The sequence below is a fragment of the Ictidomys tridecemlineatus genome, chromosome 4 (genome assembly GCF_052094955.1).
Source record: "Ictidomys tridecemlineatus isolate mIctTri1 chromosome 4, mIctTri1.hap1, whole genome shotgun sequence".
Classification (NCBI taxonomy): Eukaryota; Metazoa; Chordata; class Mammalia; order Rodentia; family Sciuridae; genus Ictidomys; species Ictidomys tridecemlineatus.
This window is the reverse complement of record NC_135480.1, coordinates 81,936,025-81,963,150: the sequence shown is the minus strand read 5'-3', so window position 1 is coordinate 81,963,150 and position 27,126 is coordinate 81,936,025. Positions and strand designations below refer to the sequence as shown.

At 34.1% G+C, this 27,126-nt stretch overlaps 1 protein-coding gene across 9 annotated transcripts in view; it reads left to right on the top strand.

The window, feature by feature from the left end:
• Mtmr2 (myotubularin related protein 2) overlaps positions 1–27,126 on the top strand; it is a 105,952-nt gene that overhangs the window by 47,956 nt on the left and 30,870 nt on the right. For all 9 annotated transcript variants that reach the window (XM_078046893.1, XM_040285119.2, XM_005338017.5 and 6 more), the window contains one exon: positions 13,902–14,007. In XM_078046893.1, the coding sequence (XP_077903019.1) occupies positions 13,902–14,007 (106 nt within the window). The remainder of the gene's footprint in view (positions 1–13,901; positions 14,008–27,126) is intronic.

Here is a 27,126-nt window from a genome sequence, read left to right as displayed (position 1 = left end):
GTTTGTTTTTCTGCTTGCATAATGAATAGTTCAACTGGAATATTTTGCAGGATCTCAAATTCAGTGACAATTTTTTTGCATTATTTTCATAGACTATATATCATTGAAACCTGATATTTCTTCTGATTCCCATCTTTGTCACAGTGTGGCCTATTCCATTTATTTATTAAGTGATCTAGCTGCCTCTTATAACCTGTTAAATAATCTAACTTCCTGTAGAATATTTTCTATAGTTGATGCTTTATAAACTGAACAGAATATCCTTCTTTACACAGAAGTAATTATTTGAACTTTTTCTCAGAAAGCTTTGCTGTCTTCCTATCATCTATCTACAGATTATAATCTGTCTGAACTCTTAGGGTGGTACCCATTTTTTTTTTCATAAAACATAGCCTCAACCTTTCTTGTTTTCTTCCCATTGAGATCCACAGAGTCCAGTCATATAGATTTCTATATGAGTCAGGGTTCTTTAGAGGAACAGAACCAATTGGAGGTATGATTGTAAAAAGGGATTTATTAGAGTGGTTTACACAAGAGAATCTGGATAGTCCACAGTGGTCATCTGTAGGCTGGAAAACTGTAGGAACCAGTAGCTTCGCAGTCCAAGATGCTGAAGCCTCAGAGCAAGGGGGATCAATGATGCTACCCCAGTTAGAGACCAAAGGCTTCTGTAAACTCCCTGGAGAATCACTGGTGAAGTCCTCTTTGGAAAAGTGAAGGAATGAGAGTTTGATGTCCTCAGGCGATCACAGCAGTAATCAAGAACCTATTCAAAGAGCATGGTGGCACATGCCTGTAATCCCAGCTGCTTGGGAGGCTGAGGAGGAGGATCACAAGTTCAAAGCCAGCCTCAGGAAAAACAAGGCTCTAAGCAACTCAGTGAGACCCTGTCTCTAAATAAAATACAAAATAGGGCTGGGGATGTAGATTAGTGGTTGAGTGCCCCTGAGTTCAGTCCACCAGTACGGAAAAAAAAAAGAACCCATTCAAGAAGAATCAGGCTTACATCTGCTGCTGCTTCCTTGTTGTTCCAACATTTATTCCATCCAACTCCAACCTATTGGATGGTATTTCCCTAAATGCTCCCTAAGTGTTTAGGGAGATTCTCCACTTCAGTTTTCCCACATGGCAGGCATTTGCAAACACACCCTCATTAACATATCCAGAAGCCTCTTAATCTTGGGCATCTCTTAATGTAATTGAGTTGACAATTCAGATTAACCATTACAGTTTCCCCATATAATCTGTTTATTTAGGCTGTTCTCTTTCAAAAGTTTTTATTCTAATGTTTCACTGTCAATTTCTAGTAAAAGGATAGAGATGCCTGAATTTTTCTGTTACATTTAATCTTTTCTTTCTTTATGCTCCTATAGCGTTTTTTTAAACTATGAATAGCATTCTTTGTAATCAGATTCATAGTTAAATAGGAATATACTCTTATTTGACTATTATTTGGAAGCACAGCTAATATTGTTGTGTTGCATGTATCTTCACAGTGCACCTATCTAACAGTAAATGAATATTGCCTGAATGAATGAAATGCACGATCAGGTAAAATCTAAAATCCAAAATCCCTTAGCTTATTAGTATACCTGGTGCAATGGATTTTCCTATGGAATTCTTTGCTTCCACCTCCCTTTGAAAAATTTGAAGATGAAATTCATCAGCTTCTCAAATGATCCACTTTTCTTCTTTACTCTCTAATTTGGCACAGTGGTTTCTTAGTCAGAAGATTAGGATCATATTTTGACTCTCCTCTCCCTTAATTGTCATGCCAAGTCATTTTCTAAGTTCTGTTGATTCTGATTCTAATAATGCTTGTATCCACTCCTATTTTATTTGGGTTGCTAGTTTAGGATTTCAGTACCTCTGACCTAAGGCCTCCTAATAGTCTCCAACAGATTTTTCCACTTTTAAAATTCATTCTTTGACCTATTGCTAAAACAATCTTCCTAAAGCACAGAAACTTTAGTGGTTTCTCATTGCTTACAGAAGTAAATGTCAGCATGGTTTTCAGTACCTTCTATAATCTGATCCAAATCTACCTTTTAATGCTTATCTTTGTGCTGTTTGGTACTTGTACTCACAACAAAAATGGTTCATCTTTTAGAGTTGCTTTAACATGCCTGGAATTCCTCCTCCTCCTCTTCATTCTCCATGCTGTTTATTTGCTTAGTGAAATTGTCAAGGTTTGAACCTCTTCTTGCTAACCTCAAGTGCTACTTTTTTCTTAGAGCCTTTCTTGAGCCTCTAAATTTAAACTGTATATGAGTTTGTCAGTTTCTAAACCCCCAAGTTCTTCATTTCTCCCAATCATTTATCATACTATATTTCTTAAGTACTAAGTATACTGGAATGAAACCTCACTAAAGGCAGCAACCTTGTCATATTTATCTCTGCATCTCTAGGAGTTCCTAGAAGAGTAGTATTTTGCATGTAGTAGGGGTATAGTAGCATCGATTAAATTAAACTGAGAGGTAGGATAACCAAAGTAACATGATAGTGAAGGGAGATGAGATTTATAGATTCAGAACTGAGGAAAGAACAATATTGTTTATAGTTGAGTCATTAGTAATTATAGAAAGAGATTTTTCGGGCATTGTTTAATAAAGGCAGAACTTAGATTGTAAGAAATTAAGGAGTGAGTATGTACTGAGAAAAGGGAGACAATGAGGTGTAACTGTTTGCTGAAATGTGGAAAGTGGCTGAACTCTTAAGAAATGGAATATGGTCTGCAGAATTTGGAAAAGATTTGTAAAGGAAAATAACATGTGGTGTTTGGAAGAAAAATGAATATGCTGCCAGAAATGCAAGTACCACCGTTACTTCAAGTCATGCATTTCCATTTTTCACCCTGGCAGAAAAGTACTCCAAATAAGTCAAGCCACTGAAGCTAATAAGCAGCTCCAGAGTACTGAGGTTACAGGGCAGAGTAAGTATTACTCTGAATCACAGAATATTAAGGCTTATAAACAATGCTGCTGAGCACTGGTAAAGCTGATATTTTAGGTCTGTCTGATTAAATTATTAATTTAGAGTTATTGAGCCAACCAGTATGTATGTATTTATTTTTATAGAGTTCTCATTCTCCTTTGAATTATTATAGGTACAATTTAAAATGAGGTATATTTTAAAATTGCCTATACATTGAAATGGGATTACTGCTTAGCCAAATTAGAATTTTTGGAAATATATTTTAAAAGATAGGTGTAATTCCTGGTAAAATCACTTATTGTAAAGAATAAAAATATTTAAAGAAACTGTGGCTTATGTTTTGTTTGTTTGTTTGGTACCGGGAATTGAACACAAGGGTTCAATTCAACTTAACCAGTGAGTCACATCTCCAGTCCCTTTTTGTATTTTATTAGAGACAGCATCTTGCTGAGTTGCTTAGGGTCTTGATAAATTCTGAGGCTGGCTTTGAACTTGAGGTACTCTTGCCTCGGCCTCTGGCCTCCTGGGATTACAGGCATGTGCCACTGTGCCTGGGGCTTATGTTTCTTAATAGTATTCCATTTCTATTTATAGATAAACAAAGGTATTGAATTTACATGGTGATAGCACAGAGCTGGATAAATGTAGAATTTGATTTAGTTTCCCTCTATTATATGTAAATGTTCTCTTAAACTTTTTATCATAAAAACACAATTTTGAAATAATTCTATTTAGTTTGTCTTAACTTGATTTTCAAGTCTAAAACTGATTACATAATATAATATTTAAAAATATTAATAATTTAAAAAACATTTAAAAGGAAACTTTCAAATATGAAGCTGTTTTAGTGTATGCATGCATATATATGTAAACTTTTAGTCAATTTTTTAGTATTCATGTAGGTATTGTGGGGATGTTACAAAAGGTGGACTACTCGTTTCAGAAGCCCTAGACTACATTAGAAGTAGCAATAATCATCCTGGCCAACATTATTTTTTTTTTAAATATTTATTTTTTAGTTTTAGGTGAAACTAGTTGTAATTAGCCAAGGTTGTTGCTGTTAGCTTGATGAGACTAAGATCCTGATTTCTCCATTCCCAACTACTTTCTCTTTACCACCCTAGTGAAAATAACAATACTCAATAACCAGGTCCCACAGTTGTTTAAGGATTATTTGTCATTCTCTTAAAACATATAGCATCTTTAAAGAAATGTTTGCCTTAGTATCCTAAGGAACCTTTTGATGAGTATGGGACACTATTTGGGTATATAAAATAATATACACAAAAGGACTCCAGAAGGCCCAAAACTTGGTTTATTCTTCCCCTACTCTTTTTTTTCTTCTCTCTCTATACCTTTACCAAGTTTCTTTTTCATTATATCTTGCATGTTTTTATCTTAATCTCTGATGAGTTTGATTAGAATACTCCAATCTTTTGACCATTAATTTACTCAACATGTATTTCTTGAGTGTCTGCTCTATGCCAGGTGTCATACTAGATTCTAGGAATGGAATGGTGAGCAAATCCAACATTCTTCTTTCTTCTTGACATTCCCCTTCCTTCTTGAAGTTTCATGTCTTAGGGAGTATAGGCATTAATCAGAAAATTTCCAAGACATGTGAGAACAGACTGTGGACATGTAAAGAAAGAAAACACAAAGTGCTGTGAAAGTGGTTACTGGGATCACTACATCCAACTGGGGTTTCCTTGAGGAGGTGATGTTTCAGTTGTACTTTCTCAGTTGAGAATTAAAGTTCAAAAAGTGTTTGGCAGAACCACACTACCTGCAGAAGGCCAACTTATTTAAGAATCTCAAAGAAGTGACGTGTAGTTGAACTGGGGAGAACAAGGGAAGAGAGAGAGATGCACAAGAGGGTATCTGGAGAAGGAGTCAGGGATTAGTTTGATTATATATTGTGAGGCTGTGGTTAAGTATTGATCTTTATCCTGAGAACATTGGGGAGCCATTGAAGGATTTTAAGCTGAAGAATGACACGGGTTATTTTTGCTTTTTGGCTGTTACGAATAATGGTGCTATGCATATTAGTATACGTATGTTCATGTGTTTTTTTTGTGTGGAAATGTTTCATTTTTCTTGTGTATATAATATGTTTAGGAGTGGAATTGTTGGGTCAAATAGTGATCATGTGATGATTTATCTGTTGCGAACCTACTATAATGTTTTCCAAAGTGACTGTACCATTTTTACATTTCCATCAGGAGTTTGTGAATATTCAGATTTCTCTAGAACTTTATTAACGTTTGCTATCATGTTTTTTTTTTTTTAATTTTTATTGTTGGTTGTTCAAAACATTACATAGTTCTTGATATATCATATTTCACATTTTGATTCAAGTGGGTTATGAACTCCCATTTTTACCCCGTATACAGATTGCAGAATCACATCGGTTACACATCCACTGATTTACATATTGCCATACTAGTGTCTGTTGTATTCTGCTGCCTTTCCTATCCTCTACTATCCCCCCCTCCCCTCCCCTCTCCTCCCCTCCCCTCTTCTCTCTCTACCGCATCTACTGTAATTCATTTCTCCCCCTTTTTTCCCCTTTTCCCTCACTTCCTCTTGAATGTAATTTTGTATAACCCTGAGGGTCTCCTTCCATTTCCATGCAGTTTCCCTTCTCTCTCCTTTTCCCTCCCACCTCTCATCCCTGTTTAATGTTAGTCTTCTTCTCATGCTCTTCCTCCCTACTCTGTTCTTAGTTACTCTCCTTATATCAAAGAAGACATTTGGCATTTGTTTTTTAGGGATTGGCTAGCTTTACTTAGCATAATCTGCTCTAATGCCATCCATTTCCCTGCAAATTCTATGATTTTTTTCATTTTTTAATGCAGAGTAATACTCCATTGTGTATAAATGCCACATTTTTTTTTTATCCATTCATCTATTGAAGGGCATCTGGGTTGGTTCCACAGACTTGCTATTGTGAATTGTGCTGCTATGAACATCGATGTAGCAGTGTCCCTGTAGTATGCTCTTTTTAGGTCTTTAGGGAATAGACCTAGAAGGGGAATAGCTGGGTCAAATGGTGGTTCCATTCCCAGCTTTCCAAGAAATCTCCATACTGCTTTCCAAATTGGCTGCACCAATTTGCAGTCCCACCAGCAATGTACAAGTGTACCCTTTTCCCCACATCCTTGCCAGCACTTGTTGTTGTTTGACTTCATAATGGCTGCCAATCTTATTGGAGTGAGATGGTATCTTAGGGTGGTTTTGATTTGCATTTCTCTGACTGCTAGAGATGGTGAGCATTTTTTCATGTACTTGTTGATTGATTGTATGTCCTCCTCTGTCGTGTTTGTTTTTGATTGTTGTTTTGATTCATGGGTATGAAGAAGTATCCTTTCACTAGCAAGGTTTTTAAGTCCTAATTTAAGGATTCACCAGGTTACATTTTTAGCTTTTTACTTGTTTATTTCAAACAAACTACTTATCCACCAAATATGCTGTGTACTTTCTTAACTGATTTATTATTATTTATTGATTTTTGTGTGTTTATTTGTGATTTGCAGAGCCTCAGTCTGAGTCTTGGAATCTTTAAATGCCCACGCTTAATTTTTTTCTCTTTCCTTTAATTTATCTTGAGTTGATATTTGATTATTTCATCAACAATAGTAGCAGTTTCAAATGGTTCAACTTATATTTCTTCGTTTCCTCTAGTCATAGTTACTATCATTTTCTTAAAGTTTTTTTTTTTTTCCTTCTCCTGTTTCTTATTTGTGTCATCAATGTGCTTATGTGGTAAAGGTCTCTTATTGGGAAGGAATGTCAAGGACAGAGGCTATTCCTTATTATTATTTTAATGTTGGAGATTTAATTGTTATTGCTTCAATCTCACTGCTTTTTATTTATCTATTAAGTTTCTAGCTTATTGGTATTTAGGTTTTCAAAATATTCCCTAATGAGCTTATGAATTTTAGTGACATCTGTTGTAATATCCCCTGTTCTCATCTATAATTTTATTTTCATCTTTTGTCTCTTTCTTTTGGTTAGTTTTTAAAAAAATATTTTTAGTTGTAAATGGACACAATACCTTTATTTCATTTATTTATTTATTTTTCATATGGTGCTGAAGACCGAACCTATTGCCTCAAGTGTGCTAGGCAAGTGCTCTACTACTGAGTTGCAACCCCAGCCCACTCTTTTGGTTAGTTTAGCTAAGAGTTGTCAATTTTGTTTCACCTTTTTAAAGAACCAAGTTCTTGTTTCAATGAGACTTGTATTTTTTTTTTAAGTTTCTATTTTATTTGTTTGTCCTCTGAGCTTTAGTATTTTTTTTCTTCTAATGATCTTCAGTCTAGAGTTTTTTTCCCCCCCTAAGTCCTTGTACACATCATTTGGTTACATATTCTGTTTTTTAAATATAGGCACTGAGAGTTATAGAATTCCCTTTTAGTACTGCTTTCACTATATCTCACAGATTTTGGTATATTGTGTTTCCCTTTTCACTGGATTCTAGAAATTTGCCAATTTTTCTTTTGATTTCTTCAGTGACCCATTGTTCATTCAAAAGTGTACTGTTCAATCTCTATGTGTTTGTATGATTTCTGTAGTAACTCTTGTAGTTAATTTCTAGTTTCATTCCATTATGATCTGATAATATTCCAGAAATTATTTTAATTTTTTAGAATCCATCAATACTTGCTCTGTGGCTTAATATATTATTTTGAAAAAAGTTCCATATGGTGAGGAAAAGAATGTGTATTCTGCAGTTTTTAGATGAAATATTCTGTAGAAATCTGTTATGTTTATTTGATTTATAGTATGATTCTGTGATGTTTCTTTGTTGATTTTTTGGGGGGGGACTGGATAATCTATTAGAATGAGGTATTTAAGTCACCTGCTCTTCTTGTATTAGGTTAGTCTCTCCCTTAATGTCCAATAGTGTTTGTTTTGTAAAGTTGGGTGCATATTTATTTATAGTCATTTTCTTGAAGTGTTCCCTTTATCAAAATGTATTGACCTTTTTTGTCTGTTTTGATATGATTTAAAGTCTGTTTTGTCATGACTTAAAATCTGTTTTGGCAGATAGGAGTGCTTGCTTTTGAATTTCATTTGCTTGTAATATCATTTTTCATTCTTTTGGTTTCAATCTGTGTATGCTTTACCAGTAGCATATTGTTGGGTCTTGTTTATTAATCTACTCAGTCTGCATCTTCTAAGTAAAGAATTAAGACTGTTTATATCCAGGGTTTTTAGTGAAAGCTTGTGCTTGTTCTGTTTTGAGTTTTCTGTTTGTTTTAGATGTTTGATGGTTTACAGTATGAACAATGTTTGATTCTTTTTTAATTCTTATTTACTTATCTACTATTCTAATGAGATTCTTTCCCATATGTTATGTTTATCTTTCTTACTCTTTTGGGTATAGGATTTCTTTGAGTATCTACTATAATGCTGGTTTAGTGGTCATGAACTCCCTTAGTTTATATGCTTATCTTAGAAGGTTTTTATTTCTGCTTTGATTCTAAAGGATAATTTTGCTGGGTATAGGAATCTGTGTTAGCAATCTTGAACTACATTTATAATTTTATAAATCATTTATAATTTTAATTATAATATGTTGTAGAAGGTTCTCTTTTGGTCATGTCTATTTGGGGTTTGAAATACATTCTATAACTGGATGGCCATGTCTTAAAATTTGAGAAACTTCCTATTATTTTACTATTAGATTTTTCTCTGCCATTAGCCTGTAGCTCTTCTCCCTCATCAAAAATTTGATTATTTGTAGTTTTTGCCTTTTAATGTTTTTCCAGGGTTCTTGAATGTTCTGGTTATTTTTTTCGCCATTGAGTCAGTATTGTAATATGGCTGCTAGGTCCTGAAGACATTAAATTCAAGGTCCTTTGACTTCAAGAGCAGCAAGCTCATATGAGACCCTCTCAAGATGGCTCCCCATTACAGTACCTTGTGTGTATACTGGAAAGTGTGGAAAATTTCTCCAGAGCCAGTTTGCTCTTGCATCCTAACCAGGCTCTGGTTTTTTCAGACTACATTTTTGCATGGTGCTGAATCCTGTAATAGTGGTTCTTACTTGGACTCTGCCATGTTCATGTCTACCCTTGCTCTCTGTTGTGCTGCTAGGTGATTGGTGCAGGTGTCTGTTTCATTATCCAAAGTCTCTGGCTTTTTCCAAGTCCACCTGGCCACTCTTGAACTTTAGCATTCTCCCTCAGCCACCAATCTTGATAAATAGCTGCTCTCCACTTGTTTTGATTCTGTCTTATGGAGAAGAGGTAAATGCTGGGTGCCTCTACTCCACCATCTTGGGTCACCTCCTTATAGAGATTCACTAGATTCTATGTAAGAAACCATTAACAATAACTTAGGACTGGTTTCCTATGGGAAAATGAACTTTCAAGAAAGGTTTTATGTAGCAAACCCTTCAGTTGGTCAGAAAGGAAGAACATTTGGAGAGTAAAAAAATATTCAAATAGAAAATAAGACCGTTTCTTAGGATCAGTGTTAAGAGAAATGTTTGTCTAGATGGAGTGAAGTGTAAGCTTCAGCTAGAATTAGGTATGTTGCCTCATTAGTAGATATCCTTCATCCTCTGAAAGCTAGAATTATGAGATTTGATTCAGAGGCAGTTGGTGGCTGGTATAAGCATCTTCATTCTAATGAATACAGGTTCCTATGAACCACTGAAGTGATGCTGGGAAAAAGTTATCCTTGTAGATTTGAATATATTAGGAGGAACTAAGAATGACAGCTCTTAGATTTGGGTTAAGATGGCCATGTTTAAAAACTCAATGGGGACATGAAAGTATTGAGGAGCGCTGTCTTAGGTCTAGCTCATGTTTCTAATCATGAATGTTATGTGGTCCCATTTTGAAGATTTCCTTCACTTTAGTATGTAGGAAGGCAGATGGTTATATAAGTACAAATTTAGGGATTAGCAGGGCAGTTGTGGACCATGGATAAGAGTATAAGAACACTGAGGATTGCCACGAGTAAGTATAAAATCTTAACACTCTATATTCCTGGTTGAATAGGAAGGAAAGTCAAATGGGTAATGGTGAACAGTAAATCACAAAGTACAGTGAAAATGGAGAAGTTGAGGGACTAGTTGTCTATAATAGCTTGAAGATTAGGTGAAGGGAAGGTTAAGAAAGTGAGATTTGAAAAGGATGAAGTCTGTGTTCAGAGATTAAAATTATGTGCCTCCAATTTAAAATAAGAGAGGCACATTGGTTCCCAGAAATGACAAGGTCCAGAGTATGACTGTACAGATGTATTGTAATGGGAAACGTGGATGAGGGATATGGGGACTTTAGGAATTTTGAGGTGACTTGTTAATAGTTTATCCTTATGAACAGTAAATTTCCTGTGATCATGGCAGCTTTGAAGTAGAATGAAATAACGGGGAAAGTGAACCAAATGAAAAAATTCTGAATGAATGAAGAGGAGTGATTAAAAGGAGGTGAGTAGTAACAGGAGATTGTATATTGAAAAGCCATGATCCTCAGAGAAAGAAGACTTTTTTATATGGAGATGGAAAAGTAACATACTATTAAAGAAAGCGAATTGAGCTGGGAATCTGCTGGTTTCATTTTGGGCTTCATTAGATATGGGAAAAGAAGAGTGTCCTCTGTTGAAGGCTGCAGATATGTGGATTCCTGGGTGATGTTAGTTGAGGCAGAGAACTAGAGGGTAGAATTTTAAATGGTGGAATTAGATTTTACTATAAAAATTAGGAAGACAGTAGTTGAAGGAAGATTGGGGCAGAGAAAGTGAGTGGATGAAGCACAATAATGTGATGAACACATCAGACAGTGAATTGACCAGAAAGTCTGACCTGTTGAAAAGAAGCTCAGGATGAAAAGGATAAACAAAATGTTTGGGTTGATTGTAATTAAGTTCGGGGGCCTAGGAAATCTGAGAAGCGGCATTTATAGACAAAATCTGTGGAAGTATAAAAGATTGGGAGTTTAGTTCCAGCTGTAAGGACTTGGAGAAGACTTCATGGAAAAAGCTAGATTTTTAACTGAGTCATAAGGGGTAGGTAGTATGTTAATAAATAGACTGGTATAAAGGAGCCATCTGTTTTGGAATGGCATGAGGAATAACATGAATTTTTAGAAATACAGAACTGGTTTATGGAACAGTTCATAAAAGGTAAACAGAACTTGACCTCAAGATGAGCGGGGAGAAATGGAAAAAGTTATGGAAATATAGGATGTTTAATATCAGCAGCTGTGATTATCAGAAGCATGTATCAGTCACTGTGACAAAAAAATAACTACTTAAGGTAGAGCTCTGCATTCTAGTGTGCTTGTGGCCACATTCAGTCAGAGTAGTACTAAAGGCAATAAATACTTAATGTTTGTGACAGGAAAACTTTTAGTAGGTGTGCTGGTATGTGACTGTGTGTTTCTGCCACAATTCCAAGGATAGTACTATGATATATTCCCACCCTCAGTCTCCTCCAGCTCCTCATTGTTTGCCTGGAGTTTAAAATCTTTTGTAGAATGGTTATATTGAATTCTACATCAGTGCTTAATCAAACATAAATGATAGATTATTATATCTACCTGTGTTTATGCATATCTGAAAAGATAAATTAACCCATAAAGTCTGTTTGTCACCTGCCGATTTCTTTGAAATTGCAAAGTTTTAGTTGTAGTACATGGTTTTGTTATTTTATTTCTTTTAGATTTATTTACTTTGTATTTTGACTCTGAAAAGTCATTTGGTTTCTTGGTGCTACATGCTGCAATGTTCTGTCAATATTATTTTTGTAAATAGTACACTACCTATGATTTAAATTGTTTTCTCTTTACATTTTCTCCTGTTCTGGGAAGATCATGTGCATAGAAAGTAGTAGTATAATTTTGAACTTTCCCAAAATAGACATTATGAGGTGATGATTGCTTTATTAGTTAGAATTTTGTGGAATAGAAAACTCTTACAATTGCGTTTGTGTGGAATAGAAAACTCTTACAATGATTTAAAAAATTGAATTTCATTTGTTTTATATAACAAAAGCTGAGAGTTTTGATATGGATGTAGCTGCTCAATGATTCCATAAGCCTGTGCTCACCCTGCTGTTCAGCTTCTTGTCCTTAGCATGCCAGCAAGTTACTCATGTTTTCATGGTAGTTACTGTATAACCAAGCTTTACATTATTTCATGCTAGAGAAAGCAGTAAGAGGTAAGGACTGTCTTGCCATTCCTTTTCTTTACTAAGGAAATTATAGGTTTCCTTAACCCTCCATAGATTTCCTGTTAAATATCATTGACCAAAATTGTGTCTCATGACTTTCCCAGGGGAGACAAATCAAGCCTGTTATCTTGAGCTGTGCACAAGATTAGGGAGAAAAAGGGAACCTATGTGGAATAGGAAGCTAACAACATCTGTCAAACCTGGTGCCTTAGGTTTGATTATTTCATCTGTTGTATTAATACATTTGACATTTAGTTAGAAATTAGCTAAAATAAAAAGAAATGATTCATTCTCAGCTTATCAGTTTTTCTTTTCTACATTCTAAAACTAGATAGTACAATTTCTGATGACTTATATAATATTTAAGGTTCTTGGACATAAATAAGTATATCATACTTGAAAATGATAAATAAAGGAATTTTTATGTTTGAAAAAAACCTGATCAATGTTCCCACTAAAATGCCATTTTCATCCATTTAAATGAAGTGACAGTTTTCTTTTGGAAAAGATGATTTTCACATTGTATAAATAATTTGATTATTATAGATAGTTTATAATGGACAAGTTTATTTTAAAACTAAATCATGATTCTTCAATATGACCGATCAACCTCAACATAGGAAGTATTTTAAAAAAAAATCTATAATGAAAAAGATTGGCTTTTTGTTTGGGGAAGACTTCTAATATTTTGGGAATTGAACTCTAACAAATATTTTTTAATGTGAACTTTAATCCTTAATTCAGAATGTCTGAGTTTTTTCCATCATTGATTTTTCTTTCCTTAAATAATTTTATCTTTTACTGAGAAAAGGAAATGATAGTAATCATTCAGTTTTTTGCATATTATCATTTTTTAAAAATTTACCAGATCTAATAAATGGTAACAGTATATACAGATATCAAAGGAGATTTAGTGGAAAATAAAAATATAGAAAGACTTAACAATTGCCCTTGGGGCACTTAAAATTTAGTTGTTGAGAAAAGAAATGTGTATACTTGGAATCAATACAATAAATGGTCATATGTGATCAAGTATCAAAAGTTCTAGAAGAATTTAAGAAAACACTGTACAATATGATTACTTAAAATGATGGGAAAAGATGGCAGGCTTGTTAAAAGTATAGGGTATAATGTGATGGGATGGTACAAGATAACAAAGGCTCATTTTTTTTATCATCATGCTTTCCTATTCATCCAGCCTTTTTGAACTATTTATATGTCTCAAATGTTCTGTGCCCTTTGATACTTCCATACCTAGCAGTATTTATTGTTTGCAGAATTCTCTTACTTGTTTTTAATCCTGACAGTTTCCTGTCTTTTAAGACTGTTTACATATCTTTTCTTTCTTCTGTGAAGTCTTCCCTGAATTTTCTGGCCAGAGTTAGGGCTTTTTTTTTTTTTTTTTAAAATCTAATATCCACATTTGGAGCATGTTTCTGTGTGTGTTTAGAGCCATTATCACATTTTATCATTTATTTACTTGTTTGTGCTACATACTCACAAGGTTTGGGAACATGAGGACTTTACCTGGTATAGTGATTTTGCATATGGGAGCACTTAATGAATGTGAGTACTGGGAAAGTCTGCCCAGAGGGAACTTGGGTGGTAAGAATAATTAACTTTGAGAATAGAGTTTATAATTTATCTGCATTTGGATATAAAAATGAATAAAAAAGTAGAATTTGTTGGAATTGGAATTGGAATAATTGTCAATAAACTATCTAAAATTGGTCTTTTAAAGCTCCCCATTTTGAAACATACTTTTTTTTTTTTTTTTTAGTGCCTCCACTTCTCATTCAGAGAATTCAGTGCATACAAAATCAGCTTCTGTTGTGTCATCAGATTCCATTTCAACTTCTGCAGAGAACTTTTCTCCTGATTTGAGGGTATGTATGCCATTTTAAAGTTCTAATGAAGGACTTTATGTTAGTTGCTTGTTGCCAACATTAACAATAAAATTTTAATTAAGCAGGAGAAACTAGTGGAGTGTTCTAAAACACCTCAATCTTTACAAAATATCCCAGACCAGGTCAGCATGTTATTTGTAAAAGAAAAAAATGTGTAATTTATTCTTAAAAGGCTGATTCTTTTAAGTTCTTTGCCAAAAGATAACTGATGGATTTCTTTGTGGTATAAAAAATTTTCATGATTACTCTTAAAGTTATGGCCAGTAATAACTAAGTACTACTTTATTGATTACTTATTGTGTGTACAACATTGTTCCATATGCTGTACATAAATTATCTCATTACCCCTACTAATTTTATTATACATATGATAATTCATAGAGAGATTGAGTAATATGTTCAAGTTATCTTTCCTAATAAATTATTTTACCAGTGTTCCAGCCCATGCAGTCTAATTGTGGAGCTATGTCACCTAAATACTATTTAATAGTATAGCAATTTGTACATTTATGAATTCATCTATTTTTCTATAACCACTTGCTTATGATTAATGGAGAAAATGAATTTCATGTGTGGTTTTAACTCCTGACCTTTACTTCAGATTTTAAACAATAAACATTTATTTTTATGGTTCTGGAAGTTGGGAAGTCCAAGATCAAGTATTGGCAGATCCAGTGTTTGGTGAGGGTATGCTTCCTGATTTATCTTTTCTTTGTATCCTCACATGGTAGAGAACACCTTTATTCCAATCAAATGATTTCTTTTTTAGTGTTATACGATTTTAAGTAAGATATTAGTTATTTTCATGAATGGAATCATTTGCTATTGAGCATATATTGAGAATATCTTTTTCATTTTCACAACAATTTTAAAGACTTCTACATATTTGTTATTTCCTTTTGTGAAATTTCATAAAACACTGGGTGTAGCATGATTTTAAACATTATTAAAAATTATAAGGTATTATTTTATCTTCATAATCTGGATATGTGTTCTGCTAATTATGATGGCTTCATTATATCATTAGCTATTATCTTGAAACATGACTTAGAATTAGGGAAGGGTTCATTGTTAATAGTGAATATGAATTCATTGTTGCCTCTCCTTAACTTGATACTACTTAAAAATATATATTTTATGTATATATTTAATTTCTGCTTATTTGCTACATTAAGAAAAATCCCACAAAGGCTTTATTGGTTTCTTGATAATTTTGAAAAATTTTGTCCTACTTCTGATTAACGTTTTACATTAGTATGGTACATATGTCACACATAGTAAGCTCATATTGACACACTGTTATTAACTAAAGTTCATAATTTTTTAGATTTTTTTTTAAACTAGATTTGTCTTTCGTTGTAAGATTCCATCCTTACCACGTTACATTTACTAGTTATGTCTCCTAAGGCTTCTCTTACCTGTGACATTTGATCAGACATTTTTTCTTTTTGATGGTTGTCAATTGAAGACTACTGGTTAGGTATTTTGTAGAATGTGTGATTTTTTTTTTTTAACTCATTATAAGCTGGGCTTATGTGTTTTCGGGAGGAAGACCACAGAGGTAAAGTGCCTCTTGATGTTAATCTCGATCACTTTGTTGAGGTAGTATTAGGTTATTTACTGTAGAATACTCCCATCCTCTTCACACTGTACTATTTACTCTTTGGAAAGAATTTGCTACACACAGCCCACCCTTAAGAAGTTATGCTCTGCCTCCTTGAGATGCCTCTACATGCATCTTTGGAATTCTTCTGCATGGAAGATTTATTTCTTCATGCAGAAGAAATAATATTTATTGACTTATTCAACCATTTATTTCATTACGGACTTGGGGATTTTTATGTGATACGTTTGTTACATCAAAACCAACCTACTTTGTCATTCCATTGTTTCAACTCCACATTTGGAGATCTTGTGTCCCTCTGATGTACTCTTCTGTCACCGTCACCATCATTTCTTCCTCCTCCAACTCCTCTTCCTTAACACTTTTTAGCACTATAAAATGCATATCATGTATATTTTCTGCTCAATTTCTAGAATAATCATCCATTTTTTTCCAAGGAATCCTATTTCCTTTTTATGGAGAATGGCATTAGAATCTAAGACTTTTTAGTATGTATATCTTAGCAATCATAAAATGGTAGTGTTTAGTTAATTATAGGTGAAATTAACTGCAGATAACTTTGTGTTACTTTTTAACTGACCATGGTTTGGCTTTCTGGAATGAGGGGTTTGGTAATATAGTTTTGAAAGTTGTCATTCTCAAATGTTTTTGAAGATGGTTAACTTCCAGACTTTGAGTTTTCTATATAGCCTCATTGTTTATCCCACCTGAGCCTCAACATTTTATAAACTCCTTGAGTAGCAGCCTTTTCACAGACGTGCAGGAAACACAATGGCCTTGAAAAAGCAATCCACTTTCATTAACAATATTACATCAAATTGTATAGGTTTTTTGCAACTAGTGCTATACAGTAGCACTCCCTGGAAAAGCATAGTAGCTATATATAAAAGCTTTTTCTATTAAGAATTTTGCATTCAAATAAGATTTTTTTGTCTTTGTATCAGTAAAGCTGAACAGCAAATTGAATGGAGAACAGAGCTACCCTAGATATCTTGAACTTTTACTTAAATTCAATTGGAATTCTATTCCTATTACTTTTAATATAGTAAGTGTATTTCTGAAAAATGGAGCACAAATTCATATTTTGAAAGTTGAATCCTTTTTTCCTGAGTGACATTGTTGTAGAGCGCTTTCTCTTTGCTTCCATTGCTCTTCACTTGGCAGTCGAACTTCTTTAATTCCATTTAAAAAACTTAAAAAAGTCTTTTATGTAGAACTTTTAATAACACAAAATATTTAAATTAATTTTTAATTTTTAAAATTAGGGTTTTTTTCTATAATTTTTTTTATTGTTGGTTGTTCAAAACATTACATAGTTCTTGATATATCATATTTCACACTTTGATTCAAGTGGGTTATGAACTCCCATTTTTACCCCATATACAGATTGCAGAATCACATCAGTTACACTTCCGTTGATTTACATATTGACATACTCATGTCTGTTGTATTCTGCTGCCTTTCCTATCCTCGACTATCCCCCCTCCCCTCCCCTCCCCTCCCCTCCCCTCTTCTCTCTCTACCCCCTCTACTGTAATTCATTCCTCCCCCTTGTATTATTTTTTCCCTTTCCCCTTACTTCCTCTTGTATGTAATTTTGTATAACCCTGAGGGTCTCCTTCCATTTCCATGCAATTTCCCTTCTCTCTCCCTTTCCCTCCCACCTCTAAATTAGGTTTTTAAAAACTAGAACATATTTTTGAAGTTTGCCAGTTAGTGAAATTAAGAATCTAGGGAAATTGTGTCTAGGTTATTTATTCACTCATTGAAAAATACAATCATAAAATACAATATTTTAAAATTCAAATGTATATCTCCATTTATTTATGTTGTAATTTGTATACCATTGGGTTTTAATTAAAATTAGTTTCTCAAGAGAGGATGATTGCGCTGGGTGCGGTATTTTGCATGCCTGTAATCCCAGCAGCTCGGGAGGCTGAGACAGGAGGATAGCAAGTTCAAATCCAGCCTCAGCAATGGTGAGGCACTAAGCAGCTCAGTTGAAACCCTGTCTCTAAATAAAATACAAAATAGGGCTGGGGATGTGGCTCAGTTGCTGAATGCTTCTGAGTTTAATCCCTAATTCTTTTCCCCCTGACCCCCCCAAAAGAGGGTTATTGCAAGATGAGTTAGAAGTCAGACTATATAGTATTACCTTTCCTTTGTGAAGCCTGTGATATGGCCCTTAACTGGTCTACAATTCAGAATTAAATATTAAAAATGTAATTGAATTCTTTTATGTCTTTATTTTAAATATTTCCTTGTATATGTATAATAAATGGAATAGTATTTTGGGTTTTGTTCATAACCATCTGCCTTGTCTTGAAATATTTCATAGGCTTAAACTAGGCATATGGAATTATCTCTTCAAAATTTGTATAATCTTATGTATATTTTCTTTGTGACCTAAAGGCGAGATAGTTAAATTATTTATTTCCCAGCTGTGTCCATGAACTCGAATGTTCTGAAAATTTGCAGATCTATTCAGAATTAGTTAAGTCTCATAGTGAAGATGTTAGTAGGCAGTGAACAGTGCTATCACACATGATAATATTGAGAGAAGAAATGATTGAGGGCTGGGGTTATAGCTCAGTGGAGAGTGCTTATCTAGCATGTGTGAGGCACTGGGTTCAATTCTCAGCACCACATATAAATAAATAAAATTAAGAAATGATTGAAATTTTATTAAATGATCAACACTTATTGATGATTATTACTATGACATCCAGTGCCAGTACTTTTAAGAATCTAGGAGCTGGGCCAGGCATGGTGGTGCATGCCTGTAATCCCAGGGGTTCGGGAGGCTGAGACAGGAGGATTGCAAATTCAAAGCCAGCTTCTGCAAAAGTGAGGCACTAAGCAACTCAGTGAGACCTTGTCTCTAAATAAATACAAAATAGGACTTTCAGAACGGAAGGATGTGGCTCAGTGGTCGAGTGCCCCTGGTACAAAAGAAAAAAAAATCTAGGAATTGGAAAAAACAAAACAAAAAATAAACCTTAGCCAGATAAAGGATATTCTTTATCAAAACTTCACAATAAGCCTTATTTTTTTTCTTTTTTGGTACCAGGGATTGGACTCAAGGGTGCCTAACCCACTGAGTCATATCCCCAGCCCTTTTGTATATTTTATTACAGACAGGGTCTCACTGAGTTGCTTAGTGCCTCGCTAAGTTGCTGAGCTAGGTTTGAATTTGCAACCCCCCTGCCTCAGCCTTCCCAGTCATTGGGATTACAGGTGTGCACCACCATGCCCGGAAGCCTGATGTTTAATGGTGAAGTGTTAGAAGCATTTTTATTAAGCTTGGGAACATGTTGCTTACTATCACAACATTTAATTAGTATTTTTTCTGGACTTTTTAGCCAGTAAAATAAGAAAAGGATTTAGTATAAATTATATAAGAAATGAAAGGAAGAAACAAAAATTTTATTACTTACAGATGATTAATTGTCTATATGGAAAATTGAAATATAAACTATTAGAACTAACTAATTAGATAGCCCAGCACTGTTGTTAGATAACTAAAATAATCATGCTTCTGTATCTAAGCAGAAGTATTTAGGAAATGTGATTAAGAAAGAATAGTGGAAAAGCAACAAAACTATACTACTCAAGAATAAAGAAATAAAAGATATGTAAGAACTTAATGAAGAAAATTATAAAACTTTATTAAAAGCCTAAAAGAATGCCCAAGTAAATGAATGAATACATTTAATAGCCTAGAGATAGCATATATTTTAAATTTGTCTGTTAATTGAACATAATTTCAAGCAAAATTCACAAATTTGTTTTGTAGAACTTGGAAGTAATTAGAATAGGAATAGACCAGTGAAGTTTAGGAACAGACTCAAATTTGTAGGAAATCTGTATGTGATAAAAGTGCTATAATAAATCAGCAGGACAAAATGAATTATTTGATAATCAGTGCTAGGTTAACCATTATTGATAATTTAAAAAAAAACGTTTGGTTCTTACCAGACAGAAAAATTGACTTCATTAGATTAAAAACCTAAAGTTGAAAATCAAAACTTCAAAGTTTAGAAGAAAAATATTATATGTGTGCGTGTATGTTATCTAGAAGGATACTTGAAACAAGACTCAAAAGTATTAACCATTAAAAAGATTATTATTGCACTCTAATTTATTGACTTTATATGACAAAAATACTGCATATATGAGGACTATAAAAAGATGTCACATTTTAGGTAAGCAGATCAGTGAATACTAGATTACAACTGTGATGACAGTTTAGCTAGGGAACAGAAAGGGCAGAATATTCTAGAGCAGCCTGTATAATAAGTCAGTACATACTGTTACTTTAGAAAGTACTTACAAAGGCTGGAATGGAAATCACAAAATCAATAATTTAGGGCTGGGCTGTAGCTCAGTGGCAGAGCGCTTGCCTAGCATGTGTCAGACACTGGGTTTGACTCACAGCACAGCATATAAAAAATTAAAAAAATAAAGGTCTATCAACAACTAAAAAAATACTAAACAACAACAACAACAAAAAACTAGAACAAGACAGGGATGCTGTTTTTCAGTACTTCTATTTAACATTGTCCTTGAAACTCTGGCAATCGAGACAGATGAAAGAAATTAAAGGGATTAATTAAATAGGAAAAGAGGAACTCAGACTATCACTATTTACTGATTATATGATTCTATATTTGGAAGATCCAAAAAGTTCCACTAGAAAACTTCTAAAATTAATAAATGAATACAGCGAAGTAACAGGATATAAAATAAATACCTGTAAATCAAATGCATTTTCATACATAAGCAATGAATCCACTGCAAGAGAAATTAGGAAACTACCCCATTCACAATGGCCTCAAAAAAAAAAAAAAAAACAACTTGCAAATCCATCTAACAAAAGAGGTGAAAGACTTCTACAATGAAAACTGCAGAACACTAAAGAAAAAAATTGATGAAGACCTTAGAAAATGGAAAGATCTCCCATGCGTCTAAATAGGCAGAATTAATATTGTCAAATTGGCCATGCTACCAACTCTGTTATACAAATTTAATTCAATTCCTATTAAAATCCCAATGACATTCTTCATAGAATTAGAAAAAGCAATCATGAAATTCATGGAAAAGTAAGAGACCCAGAATAGCCAAAGCAATCCTTAGCAAGAAGAGTGAAACAGGAAGCATCACAATACTAGACCTTAAACTATACTGAAAAATGCTTGGTATTGGTACCAAAATAGACATGTAGACTGGTGGTATAAAATACAAGACATAGAGACAAACCCATATAAGTTCAGTTATCTCCATCCATACTAGACAAAGGTGCCAAAAACATACCTTGAAAAAAAGATAGCCTATTCAACAAATGGTTCTGGGAAAACTGGAAATCCATATGTAGCAAAATGAAATTAAACCTCTAACTCCCACTCTGCACAAAAATCAACTCAAAGTGGAACAAAGGCACTAGAACAGAAATCCTGCCTAATAGGCCCAAATCTTCTTCAAGTCCCCTTAGGCCCTAACTTCCTGAACAGTACTTCTAAAGCACAAGAAGTAAAGTCAAACATTAATATATGGGATGGATTCAAATTAAAAAGTTTCTTCTCAGCAAAGGAAATAATAATGTGAAGAGAGAGCTCACAGATTGGGAAAAAATCTTTACCACATGCACCCGATAGAGCACTAATCTCCAGGACATATAAAGAACTCAAAAACTTAACACCAGGAAAAAAAAAAAAACAATAACAACAACCAAATAACCCAGTCAATAAATGGGTAAGGAACTGAACAGACACTTCACAGAAGAAATACAGTCAATCAACAAACATATGGAAGAACGTTTATCATCTCTAGCAATTAGAGAATTGCAAATCAAAACTACTCTTAAGATTTCATCTCACTCCAGTCAGAATGGCAGTTATCAAGAATATAAGCAATAATAAGTGTTGGTGAGCATGTGAGGAAAAAGGTAAATTCATACATTGCTGGTGGGACTGCAAATTCATGCAACCATTCTAGAAAACAGTATAGAGATTTCTTAGAAAATTTGGAAGGAAACCACACATTCCTTGGTTTATACCCAAAAGACTTAAAAATGAGTGACACAGCCACCTCATTGTTTATAGCAGCTCAATTCATGATAGCTAAACTATGAAAACGACGTAGGTTCCCTTCAACAGATCAATGGATAAAGAAAATGTGGTACATACACACAATGTAATATTACTCAGCCTTAAAAATGAAATTATGGCCTTGCAGGTAAATGGGTGGAACTAGAGCACATAATGCTAAGTGAAATAAGCCAATCCCAACAAACCAAAGGGCTGAATTAGTTGGGGGAAAAGGCTAGGGAAGAATGAAGCAACTTTGTGTAGAGGGAGTGAGGGGAGGGGTGGGCCTGTGGGGAAGAGAAGGACGGTAGAATGAGATAGGTATTATTACCCTCAATATATGTATGCTTAAACTACTGGTGTGACTCTACACCTGAGGAATGAGAAGTTGTGCTCCATTTGTGTACAGTGTGTCAAAATGTACTCTATTGTCATATATAACAAATTAGAACAAATTAAAAAATAAAAATAGAAGGGATGCCAGTAGAAAAGAAGAATTAGATCAGGGGAGGGAGGACAGGAAAAGGGAGGTACTGGGGAATGAAATTGTTCAAATTATACTATTTTATTATATGTACATATGAATATGTTATAAAAATCCCACTATTATGTATAATTATAATATGCCAATAAAAAAAGCAAAACCACGACAATGTTAATAATAAATTCCCATACTTTGTCCTTTAGAGATTTAGAATTTTTTGGTATCGATGTTTGCTGAAAAGGGAAGCAACTGGTATTTATTAGAATTTACTTTGTGCCAGGAACTATTAGATACTTAATTTATTATCTGTGTATTTTGGGAACCGCTTGTATTAAAATTAATAGACTATTATTTTAGAGCAGTTTTAGTTTTACAGAAAAACTTACTGGAAAGGACATAATTCTCACATTATTGAATATCTCTACCTACCAGTTTCCCCTGTTATTTATATCTTGATTGGTGTGTAACATTTGTTATAATTGATGACTCAATAATATGTTGTTATTATTATTATTGATTTTATTATTTTACAGTACCTGGGGAGAAAACCCAGAAGGACTGTACCATGAGCTACATCCCCAACCCCTTATTCATTTGTTTTTATTTTTTGAGACAGGGTTTCACCTGGTTGCCCATGTTAGCATCGAACTTGGGATCCTCCTGCCTCAGCCTTCCAAGTAACTGGGATTACATGTGTGTCACACCATACCTGGATGATTGATTATTATTAATTTAAGTCCATAGTTTGTGATAGGGTTTTAGCTTTGTTTTGACAATATAATGACATGTATCCACCATTGCTGTATTATTTAGTGTAATTTCAGTACCCTAAAATTTCCTTTTGCTGTCCTGTTCATCACTATCTCCTTCCCTTGACCTCTGGAAATCACTGATCTCTTTTGGTCCCTATACTTTTGCCTTTTCCAGAGCATTGTGTAGTTGGAATCAGTATGCAGCTTTCCAGATTGATTTTTCTACTTTATGCAATACAGTACTGTCTTGTACAACATAATGACATTTCAGTCAATGATGGGCGGTATATGCCATGGTTGTCCTGAAAGATTTTTAGGGACCTAAAAAACTTCTATTGTCTTATGAACTTATAGCCATCTTTGTATTATAGCACAACATGATACTTGAGTGTGTGATAATGCTGATGCAAACAAACCTATTGTGGCACCAGTTGTATAAAAGTATAGCACATAAAATTATGTATAGTATACAGTATTTGATAATGATAATAAAATCTATGTTACTAGTTTATGTATTTACTCTTCATTGTTATTTTAGAGTATATTCTTTATATATATATATATATATACAGAGAGAGAGAGAGAGAGAGTAAGTTAGTTCACTGTACAACAGCCTAAAGCAGGTCCTTCAGGAATATTGCAGAAGAGGGCATTGCTGTGATAAGAGATGACAGCTCTATGCATGTTATTATCTCTGAAGACCTTGCATTGGAACAAGATGTAGAAGTGGAAGACTGACATTAATGATCCTTTTCCTGTGTCAACATAGGTTTAAGTATGTTTGTGTTTTAGTTTTCATCAGCATTTAAAAAGTAATAATATTAATAAGAAGGAGAATTTTTAAAATTTAAATAAATTTAGGGCAGTCTAAGTGTACAGTGTTGATGAAGGCTGTAGGTAATGTACAGTAACACCCTAGGCCTTCACATTCACTCACCATTCACTCCCTGACACATACAAAACAATTCTTCCTATAAGCTCCATTGTGGCAAGTTTCCCACACAAGTCTACCATTTAAAAAAAAATCTTTCATACCATATTTAACGGTTCCTTTTCTATATTTAGATATATTTAGAGACACAAATGCCATTGCATTAGATTTGCTTACAGCATTATGCACAGTAACAGGCTGTATCGATTTTGAAGCCTGTGAGTAAAAGGCTATACCATATAGCCCAGGGATGTAGTAGGCTCTATCAGCTAGGTTTGTGATAGTATATTCTATGATGTTTGCACAGTGACAGAATTGCCTAATGATGCATATTTCAGAGCACATTCCTGTTGTTAAGCCACAAACTGTGTTTTTAAGGTGCTCCATATCTTTTCCTGGCTTGATATCTTATTTCTTCATATCACTAAATTATGTTCCTTTGTATGGATACATCACAGTTTGTTTATCCGTTCACCTATCGAAGATTGCTTTAGAGTTTTGGCAGGAATGAGCAGTTTTTAATTTATTTTCAGATTAAATTTGAAATTCTCTTGATACTTGGTGCATTAGTTTCCTAGGTCTGTTGTAACAGACTAGCTTAAAACAATATAAATTTATTGTCTTATAGTTCCAGAGGTTAGGAATCTGAGATCAAGGTGTTGGCAGGGTTGTTTCCTGCCAAAGATTGTTTTGAGGGACAGTCTGTTCCATGGCTCTTTCCTAGCTCCAGGTGAAGCTAGAAGTGTTGGCATTCTTAGGTTTGTAGGTGCATCAAGTCAGTCTCTGCTTCTGTCTTTACATGACATTCCCTCTGTGTTTTCATGTGGCTGTCTTCTGGCAAGAACAGCAGTCGTACTGAATTTGGGGTGCATCCTATGATCTCATGAGCTCATCTTAAGTATATCTGCAGTGACACTGTTTCCAATAAAGTCACATTCTGAGGTATTGACTGTTAGGTCTTCAACATACCTATATTGGAGGGCACAAACCATAGCATAAAGTGCTGCTTTTGGGCTAGGGATGTGGCTCAAGTGGTAGCGCACTCGCCTGGCATGCGTGCGGCCTGGGTTCGATCCTCAGCACCACATACAAACAAAGATGTTATGTCCACCGAAACCTAAAGAAAATAAATATTAAAAAAAAGTTCTCTCTCTCTCTTTCTCTCTCTCTCTCTCTCTCTCTCTCTCTCTCTCAAAAAAAAAAAAATAAAGTGCTGCTTTCTAGACTATTCATCTTTAAATGCTTGTCCATTTTTGTTGTTGTTATTGAATCACTAATGGTTGACATAATGTTGTCCAGTCCTTGGTAGTTGTGGTTTCATCTGAAAAGTAAATTGCTCTGTCTGTGATATAAAAAGAAAGGGCTTCCTAGTGCTGGAATTTGGATGTATTTTCAAATGTGTAACCAATAAAATGTATCCCAGAAGCCAGTCTGTGTCTCTATCCTGTTAAGATTTTTGTTTGTGTGGTTCATATGTTCACTTTGTGGTTTGTCAGTCAAGTTGTATAAAAAGTAGAATAAAATAAAACTGATGTAAACAGTTTTTAGTGGGGTTATGCAGCTTTTTTGCTTCTCAATTTTAGCACATAAAATATGGATGATAGTTTGTAGCTTGCACAGACTCATTTTTTCCTTTTAGGTGATTATTAGTGCTTTGCCAATTTCAGAAAAATTATTTCCTGTTTTTCTACAATCTTAACTATTCCATGTGAAAAGTGACTCATAATCTTACTAGTTTTGAGATCAAGATTTCTCTGATAGTAATTTCTGTGTGTGTGTGTGTATAAGAGAGAGTGAGAGAAGTACAAAAGTGAGAGAGAGGTAGGGAGAGAAGTGAGAGGCTAAAGTCACAGAGAATATTACTCAGTAGTTTGAAAATAATTTGATAGGATGGCATGGAAGAAAATTAAGGTTGAGGAGAGAGCAAAACTAAGTAAAATTTTAAAAAATGATCAATAGAATCTTGTGATGTAACTTATCCTGAACTAAAGATACTTTCATGTGAATGCTAAAACACCTTATGAATCAGTCTGGCATTGCTCTCTTGCTTTCTCAAACACCTTTAAGAAAGGCTAGTCCCTGGTGTTTTTGAGTTCCGCTCTCGTTTTGACCTTTGTCTCTTCCTTGAATCTTCATTTCTCTCTTCTTCCATTATTGACATTGAAGATAAGATTTCTTTGAAGCAGAAATCATCAAAGTATTTATATAATCACATCTGTTTTATAAGCTTAGCATCAGATTTGATCACTTTTTCTTTTTTAGTTGTAGATGGACACAATACCTTTACTTTTAGTTTATTTGTATGTGGTGCTGAGGATCTAACCCAGTGCTTCACAAGTGCTAGGTGAGTGCTCTACCACTGAGCCACAACCCCAGCCCTGATCACTTTTTCTAATGTAACATATTCCTTTTTTATTTCAGCTACCATAGAGTAACCCAGGACTTTTCTGTTTCTGTCTTAGATCATTTCACCTTTATCATTCAGTTCTGTGCATCTCCTTGACCATGCCATCTGCCTCCATCAGAGGCTTGTAGTGATTTTCTTTACATGACTGGTCAAGTCTAAAATCTTTACCCCCATCCCAGTATTTTATTATAAAGATTCTTAAGTACTTGGCAGAGTTTACAAGGAACTTCACTAAATTCGTCATCCAAATCCTCCCATTAACATCTTACTGGACTTGTTTTTATCTCATACCCACCATCTGCACATCCCTCTATCCATCTGTTCATCAGCTTGCTTTCTGATGCATTTCAGTATAAATTGCAGATATTATTACAGTCAAAACTAAATACTTCTGCATCCAAATTAGAGTTAAACATTATATATAGTTTTTCTTTTGCTGTAAAATTTATATTGCAAGAAGTGCTAAAACCTTAACACACATTCTGTGAATTTAGAATAATGCATACTTATGTGTGTATTGACCCTTATCAAGATATAGAACTTGCCAGTATCACAGCTCTTTCCTTCAGACTGCTTTCTCAGTTTGCATTACTATTCTTGCCCTCATAGCAACTATTGTTCTGAGTCCCTCTGCCACCATAGGCTACTTGTCTGTTGTAGAATTTCCTGTAAATGGACTTATACAGTATGGACATTTTTTGCTAAAGACTTCTTCAGTAAATTTCAGACTTTTTACCTTATTTATTGAAACCCTTCACTAGAATTCCCTAAACTTTCACTCTGTTTTTATTTCTCAAGCAAACTCCTTTATTCT